Source organism: Lolium perenne, chromosome 2 (assembly GCF_019359855.2).
Source record: "Lolium perenne isolate Kyuss_39 chromosome 2, Kyuss_2.0, whole genome shotgun sequence".
Lineage (NCBI taxonomy): Eukaryota > Viridiplantae > Streptophyta > Magnoliopsida > Poales > Poaceae > Lolium > Lolium perenne.
The window spans coordinates 51,864,171-51,880,005 of NC_067245.2; the positions used below are offsets into that span (position 1 = coordinate 51,864,171).

The 15,835-nt window shown below is 46.0% G+C and overlaps 1 protein-coding gene across 1 annotated transcript; it reads left to right on the plus strand.

Annotated features, from left to right (window-relative positions):
* The first annotated feature begins 296 nt into the window (after positions 1–296).
* On the plus strand, positions 297–2,429 carry LOC127328560 (uncharacterized). The gene is made up of 3 exons (XM_051355153.1): positions 297–442; positions 1,537–1,601; positions 1,645–2,429. Exons 1-3 carry the CDS (start codon positions 297–299, stop codon positions 2,427–2,429), a joined length of 996 nt encoding a protein of 331 aa, XP_051211113.1.
* The last annotated feature ends 13,406 nt before the right edge of the window (positions 2,430–15,835 follow it).

Here is a 15,835-nt window from a genome sequence, read left to right on the forward strand (position 1 = left end):
TGTATGCACATACCAAGCTAGCTAGTACGAGTCGATTGATTGATTCTATAGTAGCGCCGAAACAACTCACGCGTACACAAAAGCAATTGGATCGTCACAGGTGCGTATCACACCTGTTATAAACTTGTATTGATTTCACGATGTTACAACCTATATTACATGGGTATGAACACTAGGCAAAACGTCGCAGCAACAATACGAGTCGCACTCCGAGCATCTGCAGGTCTGCCCGGCTGTTCCCGCGAGATGGCCGCTTCTCCAACCTTCAAGCTTGATAATCGGGTGCTTCCTCCAGCATGCCGACGCCAACAAGAGGCAGGCCAGCTTCAAAACTTGATGACTGGCGCTGCATTGTGCACGCCTGTGTCAGAGAGTTGCCGCCGCAGTACTGGCTGACGAAGTCAGTAATCGCTGCCGGTGTATCTCCGCTCATCTTCTCCCTGTACACATATGCATGCACGTGAAATTCAAATATGAGAGAAAACATTATGCTAAATTAAGTGCTTATTTGTAATACAAGTAAAGGCGCAAGGTCTAGATCCACTTGCTTCTTGAGAATGCACCGTACATGAGCATACTTATCATCGCGTGCAACATCAAGCGATGTGCGTAATATTTCCTTCAAGATAAAAGAATATCGATGATGATATAACTAAGACATTTGATGGCCATGAGGTGGTCTTATTCTGTCACGAAGAACACTCCAAACCACTATTCCGTGGCTCTGCTTGCAACTCATATGCTAGTTGCATTTTCTTCTCCATGCCAGACTGAGGAGTTTCATAGAATGGCAAAGTGTATTGCAAAGTGTATTGCAAAGTGTTTGATAACTGAGCAGTATGTGTATTGCAAAGTGTATTGCATGTAATTGTGTGGATTCAAAATTTGAAAAGTGTGCTCCTGGACAGCTGTGTGAGAGACAGCGTTATCTTGATCCGTTTGCAAGCTGTGCTCTCAAGTGTACATCTAGTATCATATGCAGTATATCCGACGGCTTCTGGGGCGTGCACAGCTAGCCACCATGGTAGCCCACTATTTTGGATATATATATATATATATAGAGAGAGAGGTAAATTAACTGGTGCTCCATGGTGCCCGGGCACCATACGTAGATATTTTTTGCTTTGTAGTACACATACTTGAGGGTATACATACCTAAGTTACATATATATATATATATATGCAAAATAGTGGGCTACCCCCATGGCTAGCTATGCATGCTCATACAGCCGTCCGATTCACTATAGAGTGCATGAAATCCTTTGCCGGGAGCACATAATTCCTAATGGAAGGTCCAACGCCGTTGTAGTCAGAGCAGCAGACACACCTGTCTAGTCCATGCAATTCCCAAAGCCAATCCGAGTGCATTTTGTAGTGCTATTTCACATGTTAAAAAGGATGCCAACTTATTTGGATGACGACTCCGACCAGCAAATTTACCAAACCATCGTTCCTAGCAAAATATTAGACATCACACATTTGTGTCTGGTGCGCGTGTTGCTCCTGCGTGTCATTTTATATCCTGCTTGATTGAAGCAATTATCCCAGCGGAGGAAATTCATGGATTATAATTGATCACGCAGAGCTCATCGACGAGCAAGGTTAGTTGTTAACGTCCGGTTTTCCAATGATTTTCCAATGCAGCAGACTACATTCCTCCCCGCTATGTTCTGGGATTCAAGAAAGTAAACGAGTTTTTTTTGCTGCAGGGGGTGAGGCCGTTCGTGGAGCTTGCGCCGGCGGTGGTGTGCTCTCTGGACTTCAATGACTCGCTAGAGGATACGTCCTTCACCGCTTACCCATGGACGACGTTGATGCTGTTCGAGCCATTGGGGGTGGCCATGCTGATGACCATGGGGAAGGCGGGCGGCGGTGGTGTCGTGGGATCGGCCTGGTCGCGCTTCGTCTTCAGCATGTCCGACAACGCGCTCAAGCCGTGGTATCTGTCCACCACGCCGGCGGCGCCCGTGGCGGGACCGTGCTCCATGGTGGCCTCTTCAAGTCCTTCCTTCGTCGGCGTGTCCCCGCTCACTGCACACTCCTTCTCATTCGCCTCACCAGCCGCGCGCTCCATTCCGCAGCCCGTCCAGCAGCACCGAGGTAGACCCATGGGGCCGACACCGTCCGTCGCCAAGGGACACAAGGCTCCTTCTCCTGCTCCTATATTGACGCTGCCACCACTGCCGCAACAATTCCTGAGGACGCCGTGGTCGTCGTTCCTGCAGTCCCCGTTCATGTTCCGGAAGGACGGGCAGTCTAGCCATGGGGAGCGGGAGCGCGAGTCCTTCATGTTGTTCCTAGGCTTCTGCCGCCGGCCCTACGCACCCATCGTCGACGAAAAGTTCTTGCTCCCTACGCAACCATTGTCGATGAAAAGCTCTGTGAATTTCCGTGGTAGCAAACTAGTAGCAGCAACAATTTGCCTATAAGTAGCTTACGTGAATAAATATGTATATGAACCACGGAACAGACCCATGGTTTTACCTCCATTTTCAGACCACGCAACCCAACCTCTGGTTTTGCAGTTCCGCTAGACAATGAAAATGTCCAGCTAAATGGTCGGTTCAGCTGTAGGTTCAATGGTTCCTACACATGGTCATTATTTTGTTCATTTCATTGGTCAAACTAGTTGGCGAGCAACTTGCCATTTTTGTGCAGCCAAAATGATGATACAGTTATAATATTGATATATGCTCCTGCTTTCGTAACAAACGGATCAACGCTTGCCATCGATAAAACAAGATGGATTATTACTCACGCTGCTCAAAGACACTGCCTATGTGTGGCCGTTTTAATTAAGACGGAAGATAAATAGGGAGCTTTTCAGCTGTAATTTGCACGGTACAAGGCAGGGGAGCAAGCAGATGCAGCATGTCAAAACGAATGCCAGTGAGAACTGCAGTTTCAAACACAGTTTCGACAGCAAATACCATGCTCGTTGCTATGTCAGTTTGGTTGTTATAGCTAGCAAGACATCAGCTGTACGTCTAATGCCTCAAAACAGCACCATAGTTAGACACAAACCTAGCCGGTGGATCATCTCCTTCCATTCACAACTTTCCAAAACCAACGCATGCATGTATTTAATATTGAAGGAAGTTTCGACTGTATTACCATTCATGTTGCAATTACATGTGTACTAAAAAGTGTAGCACAATGTTTTTGCCTTTGAATGACTGTCATTTTTATGAACTCTCGTATGTATTACCATCCATATTGCAATTACAGCTAGTACCACCTGAGCAGCCCAACGTCTCCAAACGGAGAAGTACCAGCCGTTAAGTTCATTCCTTTGCCAGCCATGGGAATCTTGATCCCTTCATTTTTCTGCTCACATACCTAAGGTATTGCATACCTAAGGTGTACGTACACTAATACGTGTATATATATGTTAGGTATGTGTAACTTGCATGTGTGTATGTTAAGTATGTAAATGTTAGGTATGTGTAATTTGTATGTGTATATGCTAGGTATGTAAACCTTAGGTATGTGTAATTTAGACACGTACACTCCAGGTATGTACGAAATACACGTTTGGTGCCCGGGCACATATATATATATATGAAAAGACACATAGTTCATATATATGAAAGACATATAGCTCATATATATTGAAAGATACATAGTTCAGATATATATGAAAAGACACATAGTTCATATATATGAAAGACACATAGTTCATATGTATTAAAACGATCGATTCATAGTTCATACAAATTAATATAGAAGACCATCCACTACTCATCATCTCTAAATATTGAGATGATCAACATGGCTAGTAGCCAACTAGGATCCAATGCTTCCTAGCAATCTCGAAGCCCAGGTGAGCGTCTAGTGCTGCATAGTGCACTTGCTCGTAGCTCAATGGATAGTTGGCCCATCCAAAAATGAGCTTGTCTTATTTTTCTTGCACGGCGAGTCCATCTTCTTCTTGTGGTTGTACTTCTTCTTCTGCTCAAGGTTTGTCCCAATGGTATGCTTTGCCAAATCATATAGACTTGGAGTGGTCTTGGTGGTGGGGTTCGGGACTACCTTCTGGAGGTCGTACGTAGAAGTGATGTGAATGCCCTCGAGTCTTAGCTTTTTCACATCGTTGTCCATAGCGGCACCGCAGAATCTGATGTTCCTGTCCTCCAAGAAATCCTTGAGCACTTGTGGCACTTTTATATCGGCAAGAATCATCTGGAACACCAACATCTCGGACGCCACCGAGAGTTGAAGGACGGCGGCGCGCTGATCCTCACCGGCCTTTTTCGAGAAATTCCCTCTTCACGCACCGGATCCACTTCTCCACCATTCTTGCGTGGAGCGTGACCGTGACCTTGAACGCCGCCTCCATCCCTTTGGGCTTGAGGTAGTACACCCGTGTCCGACGAGCCGGGTCGCGCACGAGGTGCTCCATCGGCGAAGAGAGGGTCGAATGAACAATGGCAAGTTGCAAATGGTGGATGAGGAGAAGAGGCCGGATGGAGAGAGTGTGTGTGGCAATGGTGAATAAAATGGTGAGCTTATAAAGCAATGGGAAGAGGAAGATAAACAGTGACTAGCTGCACCGGCGCCGGCGGCTCGGATTCCACGCCGACGCTCGGTTTCGACGCGGCCAGTAATGGCGACGCGCGATCGGGCTCCGCGGGAAACTGAACATTTGACTTTAGGTCCCGGTTGGGAATAAGCACCGGGATTAAAGGGGGTGCCGCAGACGCCGCGTGGCGCAAAACCCTTTAGTCGCGGTTCGGGAGACGAGCCGGGACCTTTGGGTCTTTACGAGCCGGGACCTTTGGGTCTTTACGAGCCGGGACCTATGGGTGCCGTACGCTGTAGCGTTTACAGGGCGACGTGGCCAGGCCTTGAGTCCCGGCCCAGGACACGGCCGGGACCAAAGGTGCCTGACCAAAGGCCCCTTTTCTACTAGTGTATGTGTGAGCCATTAGAGTGACTCGGGATGCAACCCTAGCATGCCGCCGTTTCCCTCCCCTTGCTGCTACAAGAAGAGGTCCTCGAGCAGTCGAGTGTTCAGCGGTGAAGGTGGCGGGGAGGATCGTTCACCGCAGCGAGCTGCACGGTTATCCTGGTCCACCTCCTTCCCATTGAAATGGTAGAGAATATATTTCAGTCTTCACCATCGACATGCAGCTTTTTCTCTGCGGGTGATAGTGGGTTGCGGCGAGGCTTCTCTCTAGGTTAGCTGGGTTGAGTTTATGGTTTTCCATGTTAGCCTTGTTGGTTGGCCCTTTCGTTGTTCTCTGGTGAGCATCTCCTTTGCTAACCAGCCGGCGCCTTTTTTTTTCAAAGCGAGGGAAACTGTGCTTTCACCCATATTCAAAAAAAAAACTCAACTCCTTTTTTCTGAAACTTTGAAGTAAGATTTGAATTGAACCACAAGATTATCTAAGATTTCAACTCCCAACTGAACTTCAAATTCATTTGTATTCACATTTCTACCCAAAAATCTTAATAAAATAGAGAGCAAAGACTAACAGTGTGAACTACCACAAGAACTCCTACCACTGAGGTCTGAGGAGGGGCATGTAAAAAAAAAGTCATGGATCAGTTGGTTTCGTGCTTAGTCGTGGGCCATCAGAATGGGCATCACTGACATGTGGCGCGAGACCCAGAGCAATATTCCTTCATCGTTGGCAGCCGACGGCCTAGCGATAGCTGGGCTGATGCCTCTGTGAGCACGCATTGCTGTCGCCGTCTCGACGACTATATGTTTTTCTTGTGCGATGAAGTTTCCGAATGAAGTTGCTGAAGAAAAAACGAAGGTGTTCCCAGTGCACCGTCAGGTTGAGGCGCGTGCGTCGGTGCGTGATCTATACCGTTTCCTTTCCCCGGTTGCACTGCTGGAACCAATCATCCTGCATTCATCAAGTTGAAAATAGACAAGAAGATATGAGCACCGACCAAATAGCCCCGATCCATCATCGCTTCCTTAATTTACTGACAGACCTACACTAAAGCCGATTCTTCAGAAAGAGGAAAATCATGGTGGGTAACAGACAGGTACGTACATGTAGCGCGTAAAGTCGAGACCAGACAGGTCAGGCCCGAGCCCAAAGTCGCACGAACCGACCTGGCCACTCTGCACGCAGGCTGGCTATCACCGCATCCAAAGCTCCCATGCATGTGCGCGCCACACGCAGCTGCTCCTTGGATCCATCCCGGGCGTCTGTCACATTGAAATCCACCTGGACTCTTCCCCGTCCCTCTCGCAGGTGGCGGTCTCCAAAAGTAACGGGGCCCGCTAGGGTGAAGCGCCAAGGCTTTTTCATCCCTCCTTTTCACTTAGGGCATCTCCAGCGGCATGAGTCAAAATGGCACGATGTGGAGTAGGCGGGCGGGGGAGTGCGCAAGGAGGCGGCAGCATCAGCGGCACGTGAGGCAACGGAGCTCGTTGTGGCAGAGACCGAGCGGGTCGTGGAGGAGGGAGCATTGGGCGGTCGAGATCGGCAGAGCGAGTCCACGGGTGGTGCGCACCGTCCGCCACTCCGTCGTCCTACAATGCCGCTAGGAACGCCCCATCTAGGCTGCGTGGCCGGCAATCGACGGGGCCAAACCAGCCGGCAACGGCGGCCTCGACGACAGCGGGGAGTAGACGTAGGCCAGCCAACAGTAGAGGCGGTCTTTTAATTTTTGTTTAATTACATATGTGGCCCTTTTTGTAACCAGCTATCAGAACTTAATTCTGAAACTTTGTTTAGTGAAATGTGTCACTTTCACATGGCCCGGGGACCGAAGGGCAGACACTCACACGGTCCGTGTGTTCTTCATGTAGAAGCATCCGTTTTCTAAATTTCGTGAACGGATGGGCCACGTCAGACGGATCGGTCTGTTTGGTCATGCCGCTAGAGCGTGCACACCGGTGCGTTTGTCCGCGTGGACCGTTCAAACGCGGCATGACAGTTTAGATCGCATCGCTGGAGATGTCCTTAGGCCCCTGCATTTCCCTTTTTTATTTCCAAGGATACCCTCTTCGAGACTTCTGGTCTGCTGCTTGGTGGCACATTTGCGGATAGGCCCTCTTGCGATGCGGTGCAGTGCTGCCAGTGCGTGCATGTGAGCTGTGTGCATGACCACTGACATTGCAGGGGATCCAAGCAAAGCCTCCATCCTACTTGAACGCCAAGAAAGAATAAGAAGAAGCTACAGACATACAGCGAGGCTTCAAGAGGGCGCCCAAAATGGCCATGCAAGCATGCGCATCTTCCGATGTTTAGTCGGTACGTTACCATTTGCTAAGGCGTACGTGTCGATCGGCGGAGCATCAGTAGCAGCTTATCGTTTTCACGACGACACCATTCATGCTAGTGCATGGAGAGAATCGAATTAATCCTCGCACGAAACTGAACGTGGGAGTATGACCTGAGCAGCACTTACAATCATTGCTACGAGAGTAGCTAATCCTAACCAGCTCGACGTGCACGTGAGGACGTTGAAATCCTAGGGTTTTTGTTGGTTGGTGTATACCCATAGATCGATTTGATGAGGTACTTGATCTTCTGAAATGTCTAGACGACCATGAATGATCTTGCGGTGTATGATTTGAGCCAACCTACTATCCACATGCGTCAAGAGAAATGATAAGTCAGAAATCTGAATATGCACTTCATTTTTTCGGAAGAAAACCACTACAGATCTATTAAAAATCATCAATAATAGTACACAGAGCTTAAAAAGTAATAAAAATTACGAATAGGTCACTCGAACCACCTAGTGACGATTATAGACACTAGGAGCCGAAACCGCGCCATCGTACTTGCCCCTCCATCACCCGAGCTGGACAAATCATATCATAGTAGAGCTTGTTGTAGTACACGAATGGAAAATCGCCGTGCAATGCCCCAAAAGAATTAGCGTACCAGGGCAACAACCAGCGCCAATGATGAGACTCGTAGATCGAAATAGCCCATCTTGAAACCACACAAACAAACACGACCACCGACTAGCTACCAGGAGAACAGTCAAACACGCAACTCCACCGTCCTCTGCTAGCACTAGACGCATCACCGGAACAAGTGTAGGGTGAGAATGACTTTATTATTGACGACGTGGGCTTAGCCCAGTGGTTGGGGTCGCAGTGGCGCACCCCAACGACCGGAGTTCGATTCCTGTCAGGAACGAATTTCAGAATTGTCACGCCAAGTCCCGCTTCTACTATATCAAAAAGTGTCTAGTTCCTCCTAGACACGGTTTCATTTTTTGAGAATGGCTTTATTCTTACTTCAAGATGTCGCTGCCCCACACCATCCCAAAAAAACAGTAAAAAAAGTAAACAAGGAACTAGAAACCTCCCGCCGACGAGATGGCATGGTACACCACACCAGTAAGTCCCCAAGGCCAGAGGCGGCGGAGCGAACAAGTGACATCACCGGCGAGGGGGGGGGGGGGGGGGGGGCTAGATCTCTTTTCTCCCTTGGCCAGCCGTACCATTTCCCATAGAGTATAGTACTTGATCTTCTGAAATGTCTAGATAACCATGAATGCGCTCTTGCGGCCGGGGTACATTATATGCCAAACCTACTCACATGCATCAAGAGAAAGATTATTCATTTATTATTCGGCATATGCACTTCACTAGCGTACTTTCTAACAAAATTATGATTATTCTTTCGTACGTTGCACCCCACGTACTTACATTGTTGCTGTCGTTTGTTGTTGAACACCAATGGCACTGCACGAGCGGCCGGCAAAAGGAAGATACCAGGTAGACAGTGCACGGATGAATCATGAACAAACGCATGTATCGACCCGGCCGGTATCGATCCACTGAGAAAAGACCAAATTAAAGCAAGCTAATTAGGCCCTGATCGACCAACCTTAATGAACGTTAAGAGAGAATACTTCTCTCGGATAGTGACGTTGATCGATGCATCGTGTAATTAAGTGCTAATACGACCACATGGAATGCTTCTACGTAAAGCTAAAGCTACATGCATGTATACACCTGTTGACAACTTGGGAGTTGGGACTGAGGTAGTAGCTCGATTGTTAGGGCCCAGTTATCCGGAGTATAATAATGGTAGGTTTCGATTTAGTTAAAGTAGTAGTAAGCTGAAAGAAGAGATCGATGGCTAAGTCAGCTGACACGTCAGGAACACCTGCAGCTTTTCCTCCCGAACATGCAAAGATGCATGATGGTTACAATTGATGTGTAACTCTAATGTTTCGTTTTCCCTATTTGTATGATCTACGGTTTTTGAGTGAGTTGAGTAAATGGGATTCGTTCTTCCAATGACAGGGTCCAGCTTGTCACTAATGGCCGATGTCAGCTCCTCAAGTCTCAAGAACTATTCTCTACCATGTTCCCAAATCTTAATTAGAGTTTTCCTATACCCAGGCCACCAATAAGGCACCGGTTTTATAGACTGTTCGTTTAACTAAATAGTTGAAAACCCAGATTTAGTATAATCTAATTTTCTTTATTCTTCAAATAAAAAATCTTCTTTTAATGAAATGATGTCGATTCAGTCTTCGATTAAAAGAACTAAGGGACATGGTCCCCCCCCCCCCCCCCCCCCCCCTTTTCCCATAATGCAGATGTGCTCGATTTTACTAATAAGCATAAAGTTCTCACAAAGATATATACCTTGTTTCAAGAATATGGGTATATATGGTACCGAAGTTCAATCGCGTCAGGTTTGGAGCACCGCCGAGCGGACAGGTACACCAGCAAAGCTGAGCCAACACAACGCACAAAAACGCGTTGTAGTTTTGCGTTAGGAAACTATCTAGCTTGCTAGATATGGACCTCACTAAGCGAGCCTACATGATAAATTATGCAAAAACACAAAAGATATGCTATGTGGTGGTTCTGTGATGATTTTGACAACGCAGGTGTGGTGCTTTGAAATACTTTACATAGTTTGTTGTTTGGTCCACCTAGCTAGCTATGTCTTCTCTCCAAAAGGCTACTTACCTAATCATGTTTTTAGCGCGTAAGCCTTCCTCAAAGATCATCGTATCTTTTCTTCCTTTTCCATAGAGCAGCCTCATCATGCATCTATCGGCTCAAAAATAATATTTTCTCAATAAAAAACATTTTATTACTTAAGAAGTTTAAACATTACACCCGCATAGCTAAAATGTACACCGCCATCCAAGATGTCCAGAATTAAAAAGCAAAGAAGAAGAAAGTCAACACAAAAGTTCATCCGGCTGAAAGGTAAACTAGACATGAGGAGCTGCAATTATGTGATTATGCAGCCACTCATATTGGGTAATAAAATTATTCGCCATGTCGTCCAACCGTGTAGATACCTCCGCAAAGAGGTCGCGATCCTCTGTGCACTGAAGCGACGACCATGAACGGAGTAAAGTCGTACACCGATAGATAATCTACATAAGAGAAAATAATATATCATTAAAAACCTTGGCGTTCCTACATAGCCATAGCGACCATAACACGGCAATCGCTCCCACCCTGATAAGTAACTTGAACCTAGAATCCACCTCATTTAGTCAATTGCTAAAAATATTTGCAATGCTTCCAGCGGGTATAAGGTAGAACATATCTGAATGGTTGACTATATGGACCTAGCAAACTGATAATGGAAGAAAATGTGTTTTATACATCCATGCCAGTTGTATTTTGCCACAAAAATAACATAGTTTCAAATTTATCATATGTTGGTTCAAGATCAGCCAATAATTAAGATAATAGTTCTAAATCGAGCCTAGGAATACCGTCTAATTTGTACATGTGAGAGTTGCATGAAGGTAGGTGTGTAATTGCACGTTGTTTTTTTTACTTGCACACAAATTGCACATGAAATTTGGTGACATCATGTGCCCGATAATTCACTTAATTAGTTTTGGTCAAACTAGAACTAGCCACGTCCTTAAAATTTACTTACTCAATGTCAATGATGTTTTCAATACAGCAGCTTCATCATGCATGTAGAACCTTCAAAACGTTCACATTGATTCGACCCCCTTGGCCCCTTGTGACTTGTGAGTGCTGACTGCTGAGTGCATACGATGAACCACCGAAAAAGGTATGAATTACACCATCCTTTATTTTGTTGATTGACTCATTACGCAGCGCCGCGATCACTGTTTTATCATAACCACCATCTCTAGGTTTCCAATTACCAAAATACATATGACCTGATCGATAAGCTCAGGGTCCCACGTAGTTTTTCTCTTCATTTGTATCGGCCCAGAAAAAGGAACAGGCCCTTTCTTCATACACTACACATCGCTTTGTCCGATCGGTATCGCGCATGCATTGGTTTGGTGCTGGCGTGCCGCGAGGTTCTGAGAAAGTCGTTAATTAACACGACCGATCGATCTGATAGCGGTCGCACCACTCCGTCTGCTGTGGACTCGTCGTCCTCAAACATCACTAGTAGAAAAGAGAGATTCCATACCACCTCATTAGTTTTCAAACTTTTTGAATCGGGACTAATGAGGTCTTTAGTCCCGGTTCTGCAGGAGAACCGCGACTAAAGCTTTGGGTCCAACGGGCTCCGTCGACAGTTGGTGTACGGGTGGGCCTTTAGTCCCGGTTGGCCTAACCAACCGCAACTAAAGATCCACCACCATAAATAATGTTGCAGCATAAGTGTGAGCCACTTGGTGTTCCACTTCTACTCACAAAGGGTGATGGGTTTGGCTTTTCTCCTCTTATGCATAAGAGGTGTTCGATGAAATGCCCGAGTGCATGATGCCACTTGTGTTCACATAAAACAAACATGATATGAAGTGTCCGAGCCACACTTAAGCTTTCTCATTTATTTTTCCTCCTCGATCGCGGTTAGCAACTTGAACCTTTCATGTGTCATTGATAAATATGCATGTGTAGTTCATATTTTAATTTCTATTATTTCTAGATAGTTAGTTTAATAAATGCATGATGGTTAATTATATACTTTATATAATAATAATGCAGATGAATCGGTAATGGATGTACGGTAACCGACTCTCGGGCGAGTTTATTGCGGGTTTGAATGATTTCCTCAAAGTGGCTAATGCGAACAAGCAGGGGGATTTTGTTATATGTCCATGTGCTGACTGTAAGAATAAGAAGGGTTACTCTTCCTCAAGAGTCGTTCACGTGCACCTGCTTCGGCACGGTTTCGTGTCAAGCTATAATTGTTGGACCAAGCATGGATAGAGAGGGGTTAGAATGGAAGAAAATGAAGAAGGGGATGACGACAACTATCCTGATCATTTCGGTGATACTTTCATGGAGGATGCTGAAGGAGGGGAAGCAGAAGGGGAAGGTGAAGAAGAGGCACGTGATGATCCCGTTGATGATCTTGGTCGAACCATTTCTGATGCACGGAGAGGCTGCGAAACTGAAAAGGAGAGGATGAATTTGGATCGCATGTTAGAGGGTCACAAAAATTCGCTGTACCCAGGATGCGATAATGGTCTGAAAAAGCTGGGTTGCACACTGAATTTGCTGAAATGGAAGGCACAGGAAGGTCTATCTGACTCAAGATTTGAAAATTTGCTGAAAATGATGAAGAATATGTTTCCAAAGAATAACGAGTTGCCCGTCAGTACGTACGAAGCAAAGAAGGTTGTCTGGCCTCTAGGTTTAGAGGTTCAGAAGATACATGCATTCATTAACGACTGCATCCTCTACCGCGGTGAATACGAGAATTTGAATGAATGTCCGGTATGTATTGCATTGCGTTATAAGATCAGAGGAGATGACCCTGGTGACGATGTTGAGGGCGAGAAACCCAGGAAGAGGGTTCACGCCAAGGTGATGTGGTATGCTCCTACAATACCACAGTTGAAACGTCTATTCAGGAACAAAGAGCGTGCCAAGTTGTTACGATATCACAAAGAGAACCGTAAGTTGGACGGGGAGTTGAGACACCCCGTTGATGGAACTGATGGAACGCAATGGAGAGAGATTGACAGAGAGTTCAAAGATTTTGTAGGTGACGCAAGGAACATAATATTTAGTCTAAGTACAGATGGCATGAATCCTTTTGGCGAGCAGAGCTCCAGCCATAGCACCTGACCCGTGACTCTATGCATCTACAACCTTTCTCCTTGGTAGTGCATGAAGCGGAAGTTCACTATGATGCCAGTGCTCATCCAAGGTCCGAAGCAACCTGGTAACGACATCGATGTGTACCTAAGACCTTTAGTTGATGAACTTTTACAGTTATGGGGTACATCTGGTGTACGTGTGTGGGATGAGCACAAAGAAGAGGAATTTAACCTACGAGCGTTACTTCTCGTAACCATCAATGATTGGCCTGCTCTTAGTAACCTTTCGGGACAAACAAATAAGGGATACAATGCATGCACGCACTGTTTACATGAGACTGAAAGTACATATTTGAGATTGTAAGAAGAATGTGTAACTGGGGCATCGTCGATTTCTTCCCAGACATCATAAATTAAGAAAGAAAGGCAAGCATTTCAACGACAAGACAGATCACCGGCCAAGGCCTACAGAACGTACTAGTGCTGATGTATTTGATATGGTCAAGGATTTGAAAGTCATCTTTGGAAAGGATCCTGGCGGACAATCATTTCCGCAGGGAGTTGACAGGCACGCACCCATGTGGAAGAAGAAATCTATATTTTGGGAGCTAGAATATTGGAAAGTCCTAGATATCCGCTCTGCAATCGACGTGATGCATGTTACGAAGAATATTTGCGTGAACCTGGTAAGATTCTTGGGCGTGTATGAGAAGACAAATGATACAAAGGAAGCACGGCAGGACCAGCAACGTTTGAAAGACCCAGAAGACCGGCATCCGGAACGGTTTCAAGGTCGTGCCAGCTACGCTCTACCCAAAGAAGAAAAGGTCATATTTTTTGAATGGTTGAGCGGTATGAAGGTCCCGTCTGGCTTCTCGTCGAATATAAAGGGAATAATTAATATGGCGGAGAAAAATTTCCAAAACCTGAAGTCTCACGACTGCCACGTGATTATGACGCAATTGCTTCCGATTGCTTTGAAGGGGCTCCGACCGAAAAATGTTCGAGTAGCCATTGTGAAGCTTTGTGCATTCCTCAATGCAATCTCTCAGAAGGTAATCAATCCAGAAGATCTACCACGGTTACAGACGATGTGGTCCAATGTCTTGTCAGTTTCGAGTTGGTGTTCCCACCATCCTTCTTCAATATTATGACGCACCTCCTGGTTCACCTAGTCGAAGAGATTTCCATTCTCGGTCTTGTATTTCTACACAGTATGTTCCCCTTTGAGAGGTTCATGGGAGTATTAAAGAAATATGATCATAACCGTGCTAGGCCGGAAGGAAGCATCGCCAAGGGCTATGAAAATGAGGAGGTAATTGAGTTTTATGTTGACTATGTTCCTGACCTTAAGCCGATTGGTCTTCCTCAATCGCGGCACGAGGGGGGACTAAGTGGAAAAGGCACGATCGGAAGGAAATCAACGATATGTATGGACGGCCATTCTATGACTGAAGCACACCACACAGTTCAAAATTCCATCTTGGTGGTTCCGTACTTCGAGGAACACAAGAATATTTTACGCTCGAACAACCTGGGGAAGCCTGAATCCTGGATTACAAATGCCCACATGGAGAATTTCGGCGGTTGGTTGCAAAAACATTTAATGAGTGAAAATGATGTTGGAGATCAGATGTACATGTTGTCCAAGTCACCATCTTCGACTATATCTACTTTCCAAGGGTACGAGATAAATGGAAATACATTTTACATGATCGCCCAAGATAAAAAGAGCACCAACCAAAACAGTGGTGTCCGCTTTGATGCAGCAACCGAAAATGGGAAAAAGGTCACATATTATGGTTACATAGAGGAGATATGGGAACTTGACTATGGACCCTCCTTTAAGGTCCCTATGTTCCGGTGCAAATGGTTCAAGCTAACAGGAGGTGGGTTAAAGGTGGACCAGCAATACGGAATGACAATGGTGGATTTCAATAATCTTGGTTACCTTGACAAACCATTCGTTCTAGACAAAGATATCGCTCAGGTTTTCTATGTGAAGGACATGAGTAGCAAACCGATGAAAAGGAAAGATAAGAAAACGAGTACATCATGCGATGATCCAAAGAGCCACATAGTTCTTTCAGGGAAAAGAAACACAGTGGGAGTGGAGGACAAGACAGACATGTCAGAAGATTATAATATATTTGGTGAAATTCCACCCTTCAAAGTGAACACTGACCCAAGCATTAGATTAAATGATGAGTATGTTCCATGGTTACGGCACAATCGTAAGCAAGGGACACAAGGGAAGAAATGATGTGTAATAATTTATTGTACCAAACTTTGTTGAGGAAAATTTGTTCCAAACTTTGTATGGATTATGTGAATTATATTATCTGTGATGTGTTTGGTATCCATTTTCGAATGATTTGATTGATTCGAGATACCACTGATGATACATGAAATTTGAACTACATCCAATGATGTGAAGGACATCCCTAGGCCTAGGAGTACATCTTGGAATGTTGGAGTGATTTAGTCATACTCCTGCCTAGGCCTATAATATGCATACTCGTAGTCTTCATAGTCGACGTCATTGTACTGGTAGTCGTCGCCTTCTAAGTTGCCGCCGTCGTCATCGCTGCCATCACTGTCGTCGGGCGGCGCTCGTGGCTTGAACCTTGACTTGTACTGAGGGTAGTGCAGGCGGGGGATATCGCCGGCCGTGATGTAGTCCATGACGCTCTGTAGAGTCCGGCCGCCCCACCATAGCCGCAGACCGTCCTCCTCATACCTGGCGAGCACCCTCTCACGCCGATTGATGAAAAAGGCATCCTAGGTCTGCTGGTTGTCGGGATGCCAGCGGGGATTCATCTGCTGCTCCAGCGTGAGGTCGTGGTGGTAGTGGTTCATGATGACCGCCCGGCGTGCAGTACCC

Excerpts from the sequence above, each read along its gene's own strand:
- LOC127328560 (XM_051355153.1), top strand. The coding sequence starts at position 297 with ATGCCGACGCCAACAAGAGGCAGGCCAGCTTCAAAACTTGATGACTGG. Across the intron at positions 443-1,536 it reads TCTCCGCTCATCTTCTCCCT|CAATTATCCCAGCGGAGGAA; the intron begins GTACACATATGC and ends GCTTGATTGAAG. Across the intron at positions 1,602-1,644 it reads AGAGCTCATCGACGAGCAAG|CAGACTACATTCCTCCCCGC; the intron begins GTTAGTTGTTAA and ends TTTCCAATGCAG.